Source organism: Dreissena polymorpha, chromosome 1 (genome assembly GCF_020536995.1).
Source record: "Dreissena polymorpha isolate Duluth1 chromosome 1, UMN_Dpol_1.0, whole genome shotgun sequence".
NCBI classification, from domain to species: domain Eukaryota; kingdom Metazoa; phylum Mollusca; class Bivalvia; order Myida; family Dreissenidae; genus Dreissena; species Dreissena polymorpha.
This window is the reverse complement of record NC_068355.1, coordinates 146,115,512-146,131,837: the sequence shown is the minus strand read 5'-3', so window position 1 is coordinate 146,131,837 and position 16,326 is coordinate 146,115,512. Positions and strand designations below refer to the sequence as shown.

Below are 16,326 nucleotides of genomic sequence, written 5' to 3'. Positions count from 1 at the left end.
TTTCCTACTTTTTGAAAAAAGGTCACTTGACAGCCTGTCACTAGGTCAAAGGTCAAGGTCACGATGACCCGAAATAGTAAAATGGTTTCTGGATGATTACTCAAGAACGCTTATGCCTAGGATCATGAAACTTCAGGTATATTGATCATGACTCGCAGATGACCCCTATTGATTATCAGGTCACTAGGTCAAAGGTCAAGGTCACAGTGCCATTTAACATATTCACACAATGGCTGTCAAGGTCACGGTGACTCAACTTAGAAAAATGGTTTCTGGATGATAACTCAAGAATGCTTACGCCTATGAACATGAAACTTCATAGGTATATTGATCATGACTCGCAGATGAAATAATGATGAAACTTGACCAGGATGTTTGTCTGGACAATATCTAGGTCAAGTTTGACATTTGGTAAAAATTGAATAAACAGACTCCTTTCAGGTGAGCGAACTAGGGCCATCTTGGCCCTCTTGTTTTATGTTAAACAGTAGTTATTTAGTTGTTCTTCTTTGGCAAGTATTGCATGTGTGAACTAGAGAGATGTCAGGAATACCTATATAGTGAGTGACTGTGGGTCAAGCCTGATGTTTATCAGTTAGCCTGGCTCTGGTAAAACAGGTCTTAATTCATGTGCGTACAGTCTTCTCAGGCTAATCAGGGAAGACATATTTTGCTGTTATGGTATTTTTTGTTGGAAGGAAGTCTCTACTAAGCAAAATTCCAGTTTATTTGTGAAGTTTTTGCTTGATTAGCGTGTGCAGACTGCCCTTTACTATCACATGAATTAAGCCCCATTTTCCCAGTGCAAGGCTCAGAGTGTATCGATCCTTTACTGCGTGTTGCAGCTTTGATGACTCAGAGCCGTCCCAGATCCATGAAAACAGCACTCAGCCAGAGAACCTGGTGCCAATACGCCTTGACATGGAGTATGAGGGACAGAAGCTCAGGGACTGCTTTACATGGAATAAAAATGGTTCATAGACCTTAAGTTTCACAACATTATAGTGCACAGAGATGTTTGGGTTATAAATAGTTCTCACAACATCTGCACACAAATGTTGCTTAATCTTAAATCTTAAAATCTCAGAAACTTTTTATCTAGTGTTACACAGTTTATTCCCTATGTCTTGCACAGGAGGGAAGCCCATAGTATTTTATTATTTTTTTTCTTTTCATATACATGTATATGCTTTACTAGAAACGACCAAACACGATTGGGTCAACAATTGAGGGCTGGTATCGAAATACTGCTGGATAAATGGTACTGATGTTAATTTTTTCCTGATAAATTATTTTATTAGCTTTCGAAAACAACCGGTGTGTACATGTAGATGATTCGTTAAAAATTGTTCTAGTTACATGGTTTACAGTAAAGATGGTGTAGTTTTTCGGCAAATGAAGTTGCACTCCTTGTTTCTATTACAGCATATATATGGAAAAAAAAAAATACTATGGGCTTCCCTCCTGTAATGTCTTGTTGTGGGATACTAACTATGTCTAAGCTATATATAAAAATAAAAAAATTGTTTATACCAAAATAATTGTTTCTTAATATTTTATTACAAATGTGTTGTGTAATTTATAGTGCATAATGCTATCCTTAATAGTATTCAGCTATCATATTAACTATTTTTCTGCAAAGTGCCTTTTCTTTATTCAGAACTTCAATTTGAACAAACATAACTACTCAAATACACTTATTATTCACTTAGTAATTCAAGTCTCCATCAGATATCAGGTACTGCATTGATTATTCAGTATCTAGGATTAACAATTATGTTCTTCTATGTCAAGTATTTTGCCAGTGAATATATTCATTCAATTTTGTTTCCAGAAATGTCTATAACCCCTGAAATGTTTGCCGAAGTGCTGTGTGATGACCTTGACCTGAATCCAGTGAACTTTGTGCCTGCCATAGCACAGGTGATACGGTCTCAGCTAGAGCAGTACCAGGCAGATGCTGTCGAACCCGTCTCAGATGAACCTGTATCAGATCAGAGGGTTATTCTTAAGGTAGCTCTACAGTTGACCTTTCTAGGGTAGTATTCATCAATTGAGTTTTAGACATCATTGTTAATAACAATTTTCTTTTCTTTAAAAGATTCACAAATATTGGCATTAGTGATTCAGGATGATGTATTAATCACTTAAAAACATTGGTACCCAGCTTTTAAGCATATTCAGAAAAGGTATTTTAATTAATTACTCAAACCTTCTTATTTTCCTCAGCAAGTTGATTCTTAATCTTGTTTCATAGCCTGATGATTTTCATAGACATAGTGTGGTTCTGTTGGTCAATTAAGATAAAATATAACATTCTTAGTCATATTAATGACATTTGTAAGCATATTGTATGGACAGACGTAAGATATTTCGAAGTCAAATGGTGAACACACAATTTTGAAAAATCAATATTGAATTACTGATTAAAGTCAAACATGCACTATCTTATTTTCATGAATTGGCTATTTTGTTTTCAGTTACACATGTAAGTGGGTAATATATCTCTCATTTTTTAGCTCGGCTGTTTTCGGAGAAGCCAGCTCGTTGTGTCTGTCGTCATGTCGTCCGATTTTTGCTAAAACCTTTACATTTTGTAAAGGTTTTGAACATTGGCTCTTAAATCAATGTGCTTAAACCTACAACTTTGAAACTTCGTATGTAGCTGCACCTTGACTAGTTCTACATGTACACCCATTTTTAGGTCAAAGGTCAAGGTCACTGTGACCTCTAAAAAAAAAAAAATTCTGACAAGCTTTCATTTATTCTAAAATGCACCCGCAGCCGAACGTGGCACCTGTTATGTGGTGCACTTGTTAATATGAACACTCATGTGGGTAATATATCTCTCATGTTTCATTTGAATAATTCAACATTCATGTGGATAATATATCTCTCGTGTTTCAGTTGAACATTCATGTGGGTAATATATCTCTCATGGACCAGTTTGAGTGGGATATTTCTGAACCAGACAACAGTCCAGAAGAATTTGCAACAAAACTCTGTGCTGAACTTGGTAAATCTTTCTACCTGCTGTTTAGTAATAACCTAGCAATATATATATAAGACAGTTCTGGGAAAAGCCATATTGTTGTCCCAGATTAGCCTCTGCACGTTGCTCTGGCTAATGAGGGACATCACTTTCGGTCTAGACTATATATAGCAGGGGTGTCAATTTTCCGGATAATCGCGGAAATCCGGATTTCAGCCGACCATTGTGGATTTCGAGATCAATTAAAATCAAATTAGATAAAAAAAATTAGGAGGGGGGATGAGGGTTAAAATCGTTTGAAAGCACGATCAATGGAAAACAAAATTAATATATTTGTCAAAGCTTCATCGTCTTTGTGCTCGGTACCGATTTTGCTAGGCTAGCCCATGGCATCGACATGAATGATAACTGACAGAAAATCTTCACTACTTTCCAAAATTCTTACAAGTCAACGAAACGTTGCAAATATCCGCCATCATGAGATATTCTAAGTGATCGATTAGCAAAGTTAAGCAGTTCAATAGCATATTCTAAAGCAATATGTTAACCAAATTATATTTGTTTTTCATTTTTCGGCATTCATACAATATGCACATTTTATCACATGCCATACCGTGTTTCCCATAACCATTACGAATATATTTTTATCTTACACATGTGTTATATACATTTTAAGTGTTTTCATTGGCTTAGTTTTCGTTCCATTGACCAATCGCCTTTTGTTATTTTGCTGAAATGACGTTGCATGTCAAATGACGTCACGAAATGTGAACAACATTCGAGATTCATCATAATTTTTGCATAAATATTTATTTAGTTTGCTCATTTAAAAGCATGTGATAAAAAAGATCTGACACTCGATTTCATACCATATTTTATTAAACTCGTCCAGGAAATTCGTTAGTATGCTCGCCAAAGGCTCGCTTACAAACAAAATTCCTGAACTCGTTTAATAAAATATGGTATGATATGACAACTCGTGCCAGATCCTATATTTGTTTAATGTTTAAAACCCATATATTTTTTGGAATTTTTCGGATACAGCAATTTTCGACGAATGAATTTATTTCTTACATCCATTATAAACAAACCTATAACGACGAATACAGATGCTGTGATGTGGACAGTCTGATTAATAATATTTGCTTAGTTTTCATGTTTGTCTATTACACTGTCCTTTTATAAATTATATTACATATTTACTAATAGGTTGGGGAATCAATATTTGAATATTTGATCCGTCATTGTATATTGTAAAATTATAAGGTTAATATTATGTGTTATATATGTTTGTCCGCCAAACAACGTAAGGTTTTTTGTTTTTTTGTGTGTGTTTTTTTTATGACTTTGACATCACTTCCTTTATTTTTGTTTACTACTGATGAAGGCTATAATGGCCGAAACATTTTTAGTATTTTAACAAATTTAAAAGTTAAGTATTTGTACTGATTATTTTATTTTATTCTTAGTTTTCACTAGAAATTGCAACTAGAAATACTATAAAATAGTACAATTATTAGAGAGGGCTCGAGGGGGGGGGCATTGCCCTTAAACTCCGTTGGGGACCAGCATTCCCAGACTACCGGCCTAATTTTCCCAATTTTAAACTTGGAACAATTGACATCCCTGTATAGATTATAGATAACATAGATACTAGATTAAAGATAAATATAAATCACTTGCGATACTTTTCATCTGTAATAATTTAATTTGTTAAAAATTCAAAAATCCGTGAGGTCCTTTAGTAATGTAGTACTGACGTCATATGTTTTTTGCAGGTCTTGGTGGTGAATTCGTCACAGCAATAGCTTACAGTATACGTGGTCAGATCAGTTGGCACCTGAAAACATACGCCTTTAGGTACGAAAGGTTTGAACCATTTATTTACCATTTCATCAATTAACCATTTGTCATATTTGTGGTAGATGGTATATCATTTTCTTTATTACACAAATGGAACCGTTTATTAATTTTAGTTTACAACTGGAGCATTCATAGGCAATATATAAGATTGCAAGAAGTACACATATCAATTGACATCACAACTTGTACAGTGATTTGAGAGCGGAATGTGTCCAGCTCTAATCAATATCTGTTTCAATGAAATCCAGATAATTGGGGAAAAGGTGTGTTCATTTATTTTTATGCCCCCCCTTCAAGAAGAGGGGCATATATTGTTTTACTGGATCAGGATGTCAGTCGGTGTGTCTTTAGACCAGTTCGTTTCCGATCAATAACTTGTCAATGAATTGACAGATTGGCTTGATACTTCACATGCGCATTGGCCTTAGACAATAGATAGCCCTTATTGAAATTAGGGTCACTAGGTCAAAGGTCACTGTCACAATAAGTGTGAAAATCGTTTTTTATCAATAACTCGTCAACAAATTGACAGATTTGCTTGATACTTCCCATGTGAATTGGCATTGAAAAGTAGATGACCCCTATTGTCAGGGGTGTAGATAACCTACAAACATTGGGGAGGCGGTCCAGTTTCTGTGCTTGGAACATAAAGGGGTTCATTTTAGAGGGTTGTCCTCTACCGTGGTTCCGAACATTTTTACAATTACAATTAATATGTCGCGTTTAGAGGGAACTTTCATGTTGATATAAATGCTTGATTTTTGTCTCACTCTCAGTTTGTCATGAAATCAGTTTGTCCAATGCTGCAGAAGACAACCTAGAAATCTCAACAGTTATTTTTTTCTTTCCAAAAACTCGTGCTAATTAAAACATAAAATAAAGTAAATGTTTATGTATTTTAACGATGGAGTTTAACAAGTGATATGAGAAATAATAACATTAACATTACATTCACAACACTAATATTTTATTACTGATGGACATGTTTAAAACCTGAAATGGGAAGACTGTAATAAATAAGAAATAAAGTATTGTTCTGTTCACACAACAACCAATACAATACAAAAATATGTTCAATCAAATTAATGTTTTTCACGCATATATTTACTCAAAATTGTTTTAAGTGGCAGTTACCTTTGAATTAAAGCGATCAATTAAAATAAAAAGAATAGCCTGTCTTTAATCAAAACACCAACAGTGCAATTACGGAAAAGAACAATAAAATAATTAACACAATGACGTTTACCCTGGCCCCTGGTTTATGACACCTAACAAGGGATATTGACACATCACTATTGGCAACCTCGGAGCAGATAGAGAGGGGACACATGGCTTCTGCACTGACGGTGCGTGATTACAAAAATACTGGTTTTGGGGCGGCAATTGTTGGGGATTTTCCTTTACGTTTTATTTATATAACGACAACTAGCCGAAATATTGCTTTTCGGACAAAAAGTGGGGATTATGTGGTTATCTCTGCCATCTGTCTGTCCGTCTTGGCCACTATCTCCTCCTACACTTTTAGCACTAAAACCGTGAAACTTACACACATGGTAGCTATGAGCATATGTGCAATGATGCAAGTGTTGGAATTTTGATCTGACCCCTGGGTCAAAAGTTATGAGGGTTGGGGTGGGGCCGGGTGAGAGATTTTCCTGCGACCGCGATTCGAAAAAGGCTCATAGCTACTGTGTCCCTTCAAATATTGCTTTCATATTTGGTATGCATGTGTATCTAGACAACACCTCTTCATGCGCATCCAATTTATAGCTCGGCTGTTTTCGGAGAAAACCCGAGGTATTGTCATAGCCAGCTCGTCCTGTCCGCCGTCCATGTAAAGGTTTGTAAAGGTTTTTAACATTGACTCTCAAATCAAAGTCCTTCCACCTACAACTTTTAAACTTCATATGTAGATGCACCTTAATGAGTTCTACACGCCACACCCATTTTTGGGTCACTAGGTCAAAGGTCAAGGTCATTGTGACCTCTGAAAAAAATTAATTCTTACAAGCTTTCGCAGCCGAGGGTGGCACCCGTTATGCTGTGCTCTTGTTTACCCCTGTGACCTTGACCTTGAACTTGAGGTCAGCGTTCAGGTTTCGAAATCTGCGACCGCGATTCGAAAAAGACTCATAACTACTGTGTCCGTTCAGATATTGCTTTCATATTTGGTATGCATGTGCATCTGGACACCACTTTTCCATGCGCATACAATTATTGACCCCTGTGACCTTGACCTTGAGGTCAGCGTTCAGGTTTTTTAATCTGCGACCGCGATTCGAAAAAGGCTCATTACTACTGTGTCCCTTCAGATATTGCTTCTATATTTGGAATGCATGTGTATTTGGACAACATCTTTCCATGGGCATAAAATTGTTGACCCCTGTAACCTTGACCTTGAACTTGAGGTCAGCGTTCAGGTTTCGAAATCTGCAACCATGATTTGAAATTTTTTAACTTGGGGTCTGCGTTCAGGTATCGAAATCTGCTCATAACGTCTGTGTCCCTTCAGATATTGCTTTCATATTTGGTACGAATGTGTATCTGGACAAGACCTTTCCATGCGCATAAAATTTGACCTTGAACTTGGGGTCCGCGTTTAGATTTTGAAATCTATTATGTGGTTATATCCGCCGTCTGTCCGTCCGTCCTGGGCTGGTCATGGCCACTATTTCCTCATACACTGTTAGCACTAGAACCTTGAAACTTACACACATGGTAGCTATTAGCATATGTGCAACGATGCACTATTTGGAATTTTGATCTGACCCCAGGGTCAAATGTTATGGGGGTTGGGTGGGACCGGGTCAGAGATTTTCACTCATTTTTTAAGGTTATTGTACATTAACTTCTTCATTCCTACAATGATTTACTTCAAATTGATGCTGAACATCACTTATGAGAATACGGTCAATCTCAACTATGCATGGCCCCTTTTCCAACCCTGGGGCGCCCCTGGGTCAAACATGCGGCGTGTGGATACGCGTCGGCCTCTGCAGCGCCATTTCTAGTTTACAAATGCCTTTATACATGGGCAAGGGCAATTTATATGCCACTCTGAAAGTAGCGGCATAAAAACTGCATCCTCATCAGTTTTTGGCATAAGCTACAGTTGTAATAATGAATATGTAATATTTCAGCCTGTCTCTCCAAAATCCGGAGTTAACTCATGTGCATAAAGTGTTTTACATATTTGCTCGAACAATCTGCACAGGCTTATCTGAGACAATACTTTATGTCCGTTTTCTGAGCGTATCAATGACATAAAGCAGCCCATTGTTCTGTTACAGTGAGACTCCACTGCCTGTGGTTGAAGTTGCCATCAGGAGTCAGAACGAGGCAGATAACTGGTGTCCCTTCCTGGAGATACTCACTGACCAGGAAATGGAGAAAAAAATACGAGACCAAGACAGAAACACACGGTTGGTTGCCCAGTCATATAATCATTGTCGCTGCATATCATTATCACTAAGTTTTGTTGGAGTGCTTTCTTAATTTACATGCAGGTGTGCCTGTGTTTTTTTTTTCTTAATTCAATCTGATAACACAATGTATTCACAACTACACATGTATAAAGACTGGCTATGTTTCTACCTGCTTCTCCTTCATCATTTTATTTAAGGCTTTTTGTTATTTTCAGACGTATGCGTCGCCTGGCCAACACAGCACCCACTTGGTAACATGATGGTTTGAGGTTACAAAATGCGCAAGCTTCCGAGAAGTGTTCACCCATAAAGATGAATAGATCTTACTTTTATAGAATAAAAAGGAGCTATCATGAACATTGTTATGTTGTCTGCAATTTGGGCAGAAGACAGGGTTAATGTTGTTGTATGAGTGTCCCCTAACGTTGCCACTAAATCTTCCAATATAATTAGCACTCAAAAAAGTGATTTAAAATGACTGACATTCTAAATGGATCAAAAGACTTTATTATAGCTCATCATTTTATTACAACAGCTAATGAAGCATTATTAGTTTAACAACCATTTAATATGCATCATGAATATATTTGTTAAACTGTTCAGAAAAAAATAAATTTACTAGATCTTAAAGAGTGTAAACTGTTGTCAATAATTTACTTATAAAACAAACTCAAACAAAAAGTTATGGAACTGACCATAACAGTGTTGTGAATTGAACTCACTAGTGTCCATCTCTGTTTAAATTGATCAAGAATTTAACTGTACAATTTATTCACAATTTAACAGATTAGGGTACAGATAAATACATAGGCAGCGGATACCTTTTCATTGTATTTTTTACCTGTCATAAGGATTGTTTTGAAGAAAATTCCAGCCAAATAACTAGATTTTTTAAACTGAATTTCTTGCTAGTTATATAGAGATAACAAAGTACTTGATTTTGTTCTCTTGTCCTGTCAGACTAGCAGATACATCATTCTTTAATATCGAGCCCTTACATACCTTAACAGGCCTTTGAAACTGCAGACTAAAAAATTACCAGTCCTTCTACAACTTAGTTTTTTTAAATTGTTAAGAAGACAAACCAAAGGTATTGAGCTTAAAGCCGTAGAGACTAAGTGCATGTTGCTTGGTAGATTTAATGCTCTTCAAATGGTAAAGCTTATGATGAAGGTTTTGTTACATATAATTCTCATTCATTGGGTAGCTGGCATGTCCAATGATGAGGATTCAGTTGGAATGATTCTTAATAACTTAAAAGTACAGTATGGATCATAAAAATAATATATTACTCGTCATCTTTTATATGGCAAAGATCTGGTGATGAGTGGTAGTTACATTGAACAACCAAACATGATGCTTTATCTTGATTTATTACACAAATTAATCAGATTATTAATATGTAGAATTTCCATTATGTTGTCATTTCATGAATCATAAAGACGAACACATCAAGGTCGTTTTTTATTCGTTTTTTATTACATTGTTGACCAGGCCTATTAGCCCAGTTTGTATAGCACTGGACTTCAAATTGGAGGATCGCGGGTTTGATCTCTGGCCCACCCAGATGAGATCCTTTCTACTGTCATTAAGCTCCTACTTCTGATTCAAGTAGGGCAATTGTTACTGGAATAAGTGTATGCACTTAGTAGTGGTAAACCAGCTATTCCAGGAAAAGTGAGAGTTAGTGAAACTGACCGCCAAAATGAGAATGAAATACTGTTAAAAACTGTGAAAATGCTACTCAACAAATTAGGAACCTACAGTTATAATCATGAATGTGTTGTTTATTTTTATGTATGTATAATGTCATCACTGTGCAATTATAATAAAATTGTTGTAAGAGTGTACATCTTTTTATCACAAGCACAAGATGTGGCATAATTGTATGTTACTTCTTCTACACTTAAACTATCAGTGGTGGTTTATTGTCCCCTACGGGTTTCACCAGAGGGGACTTATGGTTTGCCGTCAGTCCGTGCCCATTTTCTGGATCCTGCGATAACTTTAAAAGTTCTTCATATTTTTTCATAAAACTTGAAACCTGGATAGATGGCAATATGGAGATTATGCATGTCATTTCATTTTGTTCCTACGTCAAAAAGCCAAATAGGTCAATTTGTAGCCATTGGCTTATATGGTGAATGGCAGATTAAGCCTTGTATTTTTTCATGAAACTTGAAACATAGATACAGTCCACTCTTGTTATCTCGACATTGGATATCTCGATATGTCGAAGTAAGCTCAATGTCCCAACTTTTCCTTTTTTATCTATGTAAATAAACATCGCATATCTCGATTTTCGTTATGTCGAATAATTCGATATCTCGATATAAAATTTTGTCCCCAGTCCCAATTTTTCATGTATTTACTGTGGTTTATTTCCAAGTGCTAATAACTGTTCCAGGGTTGGCAAAAGGTGAGAAATTTTTTCTTTGATACTTCACCGTCCCGCTTCGCCCGGCTGCTCCCGATACTGTGCGGTAGGAAATTGATCCGTTAATTGCATCAATGATCACACGTGTGTAATGTCGTTAGCCATTAACATTTGAGTAAGGCCTGTCACTTTAACTGCCACTTTAACATCAATGAACTGCAATTAATACACAGCCAAGGAAGGCTTCCACCGTGGAACTGATTGTTCAGAGACAATTTCTGCAGTGTCTGTTCTAAGCAGAAGGGCATAACTGAATTCTTCAAGCCTGTATCTAGATCTGGAGATGTTGAGTAATAAAGACAAGACTCAAATTGGCTTTTCATTTTTATTTGTTCCTGTACTAATAATCGATTGAACTTTGTATTTCAAACTACAAATGTACAGTGCAGTATTTCAGAACGTTATTTAGATGTTCAGATAGAAAACCAGCGTCTTGATTGGACGTCAATTGCATCATAACTTTAAATAGCAACATTACCGGATGTTTACTCGACAGTTTAGAACAATTATATCCGCATGTGTTCATACGATTCTGTAATCATTCTTTAAAAACGTAATTTTAAGCATTTAAATAGCAAAATTAATTGTGCCTCGTAAAACGCATATATATCAGGTAGAGAGTATTATGCCATACGGTGATAGCTTTAGTTAGACCACTTAGCAGTTATTTTGGCGTTAAAAATAAGGTAAATTTTCGTCTCATTTTTCTTTGAAAACGCCTAATCGGATATCTCGAAATCTCGTTATTTCGATATTTTTTCTTGTTCCTGCCTACTTCGAGATAACGAGAGTGGACCGTAGATGGCAATATGGACATAATGCACGTCATTTCATTTTGTTCCTATGTCAAAAATTCTGTGGCAACAAATAAAAAATTCTGACAATGGTGGAGCTGGCAAGGACATATTGCTTGGCAATAGTCTTGCTGAACATATTATTTAATGTTCTTTTACAACTCTGTTTGAGATCATGTTGAAAATGAAACAGAAATAATGTCTGGTGACAACAGCATTTATTACACAAATAACATTTCAGCAACAATAAGTCCATATTATGTAAAATTTATAAACATACACCTGATACTTGCAAACTTTTTTGGAGCATAAACTACATGATTTAACTGTTACCTATATTTGTTGGGTTTTTCACAAGTAAAATGACACTGTGGCAGTATATTCTTTTGTTCTTTTCACTCAATCTAGTACAGATACATATTTTCATAAACAACAGTAATTCAAACTATTCAAGCATGTTAGTGAATTTTAAATGGTAACATTTGTAATCTGACACATGAGAGATGTTTGTTGATGTGAATGCACCACTTATGAATCAAAGAGGATTATTGGGCCTTCCGAATTATTCTTATTTAAAATTAGGTCAAGGTCAAAATGAATTGATGAGATATGGATGTTTTGAGATCGTTCGTAGATAACATCTTTAATTTTTTACAGCAAGCAGTATGGATGTTATTGATTACCAAACATGTTGTTAGGGTTCAGCATCATATGGACAAATGGACTGTGCAATGAACAATTATTGGTAATCAAATACTAGTATTACAGACAGTTTAAACATCGGTACTGATTATCCTTCAGGAAACATAAAACAACCATTTCACAAACTTTCTTCAACATGAAATCATGATATGGTCTGTTGCGTGAAATGAGCAATGAAATAAAAAGTGAAATTTTTTCTATCATTTTTTATAATGAGATTGACAATACATGTTACAAAATCTAAACAAGACTCAAATACAAAGGTGAGCAATGAACACTAGACTAATGATGCTGCATTCTCATAAAACTGGGCTTTATACATATACATCAAGTGCCATCCCAGAAGACATTTTCTGATTTCATGGGGAAAAAAATCCTATTATGGAAAGTCTCTTAAACTATAATCCAATCTAGGTAGAAAAAGACGTTTTTGATAAGTACTGCACAGGCTAATATGGGACAACAATTTATCCACATGCATTAGGCCCAGTTTTCCAAGGGCTCTGTTCATTTGATTCTTATTATTACAGTACTGATACTTTTTTAGCAGGCATAAACCCAGCTTCTCCCAGAGTGCGGATTCCAACTCGTCCGTTTGGACGGATGTACACCCAAGTGATGCTTGCATGGTTTAGACTTATTCGTAGCCAGGCTTCTGGTGGAAACTGTAAAGCCCTGCAACAGCATAACATATATTATATTAAGCTTTCGCTCATACCATTCCATGGGATGATATATTAAAACATTTGCAATGTCACACAGTTTTACTCTGTACCTCTTGTAACCATGTTAAGATTTGAAGAATCAAACGGCTATTATTGTCAACAATTGCCAGAACAGAACAAGGTTTACAAAGTCCAACATACAGGAGACAACATTTACAATGTATACAGTGCAGGATTAGCACCGTGGAGGCACATAGGCAGTGAAACATTTGGGGCCCATGCCCCCGGCCACTAGAGAGCCAAGTGCCTACAAGAATGCCAGTGCCCAGTCGATTACACTAGTTTCAATTGGCCTATCACTGCAAAGGCAGGCAAGACATACCCGGTAAATGTGACAATGTCAGAACTTAACATTGATATAACATAATTTATTTTTTCAAGTCATTAGATTAGGCTAAGAAGTACACAAATTAATTTATCATGGTCTCATGGGGCAAGTTGTAGGGCCCGTAGGCAGTTGCCTTCTCTGCCTAATGGGTAATCCAGGACTAAATCTATACAAATAAACGTGATCCAAGCAAGACTACAAAAGCTCATATTTATTTTGTTGCTAGAGCAGGGAATCAAATCCTTTCTACGACCAAATATATAGCATAGTAAATGAGTCAGAGCAGGACTGGTGCAGCAAGTCTAGTCCAGTATCCTGAAAATGGGACTCTTTTATATAACAAGAAGTCCGTGGGCCCTAATACACTCTGACTCTGGTGAGACCTAAAGAAACTTAACTTATCAAAAACGGCGGATTTCAGAAGAATAAAAAGTACAATATGAAAAATATTTATTTAAGGCACATAAATATGTCATAATGATAAACTTTATAATTGGGATTATTTCCAATGCAGAACATATTATTTATGGGAAACAACCCAATTAGCCAGTTGCTAGTGTTGTCTCGAGCTAACAAGGCTTTCTATACAAAATTGATTAGGTCACTTGTGAATTATTTGTAGATCAAATAGAGGATCCAAATACAGCTTCTTATATACCATGCATTATTGGATGAAAGGATACATAAGTTGAACAAAAACTGTTCTTGTTTTACTGGATTCAACATTATCGGTATGTCATTTTCGAAACAAAATTAAAATAACAATCTGAAGTAATGGAGCTATTTGAGCAATCAATATCATTAGGAATTTTTGGTTGTCGTTAATGTTTCTGAATTCATCATCTAGGAATTTTTGGTTGTCGTTAATGTTTCTGAATTCATCATCATCTTCAATAAAAATGTCAACATTGTGCTCTCAAAGTATCACTTTAATTGTTGTCATCAACTTCATAGTGTGTTAAAAGGTTGCAGTTTTACCAAAATAACAAGCTTAACTAACACAACCAATGCCATCCATATATTTCAAAGGACCAGAATGGTAAACAAGAGCTGTCAGAGGACAGCGTGCATAACTATTTAAGTGCTTGACAGTATAACGTAAGCCATGATGGGGAAATTGTTCATATTCAATAATTTATGAGACTATCTTTCAAAAATAAAAAAATAAAAATTTCGGGGGGTAGGGGGGTATAATGTGGGTTGTGGTCATTTATTAGACGATCTTTAAAAAAAAAAGGTAAAAAAAAAATTGGGGGTGGGGGGTTGGGGGGATTGAGAGGGGGGTATAATGTGGGGTGGGGTTATTTATTAGATCTTTCAAAAATAAAAAAAGGAAAAAAAAAAAATTTGTGGGGGGGTGATGGGGCAGGGATTCTGGGTTGGGGCGTGGGGTATTGTTTGGGTGGAATCCATAGTGGTATTCAGGTAAGTGTTGTTTTGTTAAAGTATTATTAAAATCTGATCATAAATAAAGAAGTAATGGCAATTTAAGCAAAATGTTCAATTATCTAAGTATAAAAGGGGCCATAATTCTGTCAAAATGCTTGATACAGTTGTCTGCTCTTGTTTATAGGTTAGGGTCATGTTGGTAAACAAGTATGCAAAATATGAAAGCAATATGTCAAGGGACATAGGAAATATTTGGGATAGTACGCAAACTTTAACATAGATTTATCAATAATAGGCATATTCTAAGTATAAAAGGGGCAATAATTCTGTCAAAATGCTTGATACAGTTGTCTGCTCTTGTTTATAGGTTGGGGTCATGATGGTAAACAAGTATGCAAAATATGAAAGCAATGTTTCAAGTGACATTGAAAATATTTGGGGTAGTACGCAAACTTTAACATTTGCACCGTACGCCAACAGACACGGGAACAGGAACGGCAACGCCGACGCCGGGGTGAGTAGGATAGCTCCACTATATATATTTCATATATAATAGTCGAGCTAAAAATGTAACTATAAATGAGTTAACTAGGTTTGAGTACAGCTATATCAGGTAAACTTCCCTAACCCCGGATTTTCTACAAACCTGACGTATTTTTGAACTGGGCAATGATATCATTAGAAAACATTTTCTTAGCATTTTTGCATGATTATTGAGCTTAATTTGTGACTTTAGAGTGTTAACAAGGGTTATCAATAGCCATATACGGAAAACTTCCCAGTTTTCATTTGACTTGAACCATTTTTTATCTTGACTGAAATTTGATTGGTATCAGGAAAATTGGACTAAATTATGTGTTAACAGTTTGTTAGTTTTTGACCTAGTGACCTAGATTTGATCTCCCTGACCCAGTTTTGAACTCTGACAAGCTTTCCTTGGGAGAAATGTTCGGACCAAGTTTCATGAAGATTGGAAATAAATGTGGCCAATAGAATACGAACAAGGTTTCACTATAGCCCTCTGGCAGCCATGTTTGGAAACAAACTAGAATCATTTTCAACTTGGGCAAGATATATTTAGAACACATGTTTTGACCAATTTTCATGACTCGGCTAAGATTTCATTTGCACATATGTTTCGACTAAGTTTGATAAAGATTTAATATCAAATGTTGCCTCTAGAGTGTTTGACAATTCCTGACAAGAGACAGACAAAGGGGGATTACAAAAGCTAAACATAAACACATCGGGTAACATAAATTAAAGTTGTTCTTTTCTTTGTTCTAGTGATGTTAAAAATCAACTATTGCAGTGGCTGATCATTTTATATAACAGAGTCTGAATTAAGTCCTACTTGCAATCAAAAATGTTATTTAAATCATTCAGTTAAGCCCTAAATAAAAACTTTCGTCAGCTTTTTCAATCCTCATTTTAGCTATGTATCAAATTCCTAGGCTAGGGCCTCTTTCTAATGAGATAAAAATAGCCCTGTACTGTTCTATCTGATAGTGAGAAACAAACCTGCAAACAAAGTATCTGATCACATTGGCGTGGCAGACCATTATTTCATAGCTGTCATTTACTTGGTCCGCCCCAGCTCGATAGAAAAACTTTCGGAATGCTGCTTCAATCCTGGCCCCATCACTGTAGAACTGCTGAAAGAAACTCTCA

At 35.9% G+C, this 16,326-nt stretch overlaps 2 protein-coding genes across 4 annotated transcripts in view; one reads left to right on the top strand and one right to left on the bottom strand.

Moving 5' to 3' along the window:
* The window catches only part of LOC127854510 (SWI/SNF-related matrix-associated actin-dependent regulator of chromatin subfamily B member 1-like), a 34,744-nt gene extending 24,618 nt beyond the window's left edge, over positions 1–10,126 (top strand). The window contains exons 5-10 of one of the 2 annotated variants that reach the window (XM_052389584.1): positions 846–973; positions 1,835–2,013; positions 2,908–3,016; positions 4,771–4,852; positions 8,146–8,277; positions 8,496–10,126. In XM_052389584.1, coding sequence (XP_052245544.1) covers positions 846–973; positions 1,835–2,013; positions 2,908–3,016; positions 4,771–4,852; positions 8,146–8,277; positions 8,496–8,535 — 670 coding nt within the window. In that variant the 3' untranslated portion in view covers positions 8,536–10,126. Of the gene's footprint in view, positions 1–845; positions 974–1,834; positions 2,014–2,907; positions 3,017–4,770; positions 4,862–8,145; positions 8,278–8,495 lie in introns of both variants that reach the window. The other variant, XM_052389577.1, reaches the window with a different exon arrangement.
* Positions 10,127–11,712: 1,586 nt separating this feature from the next.
* The window catches only part of LOC127854637 (serine/threonine-protein phosphatase PGAM5, mitochondrial-like), an 8,539-nt gene continuing 3,925 nt past the window's right edge, over positions 11,713–16,326 (bottom strand). The window contains exons 4-5 of one of the 2 annotated variants that reach the window (XM_052389703.1): positions 16,177–16,310; positions 11,713–12,888 (exon numbers count right to left, since the gene is read on the bottom strand). In XM_052389703.1, the coding sequence (XP_052245663.1) occupies positions 12,738–12,888; positions 16,177–16,310 (285 nt within the window). In that variant the 3' untranslated portion in view covers positions 11,713–12,737. The remainder of the gene's footprint in view (positions 12,889–16,176; positions 16,311–16,326) is intronic. The other variant, XM_052389710.1, reaches the window with a different exon arrangement.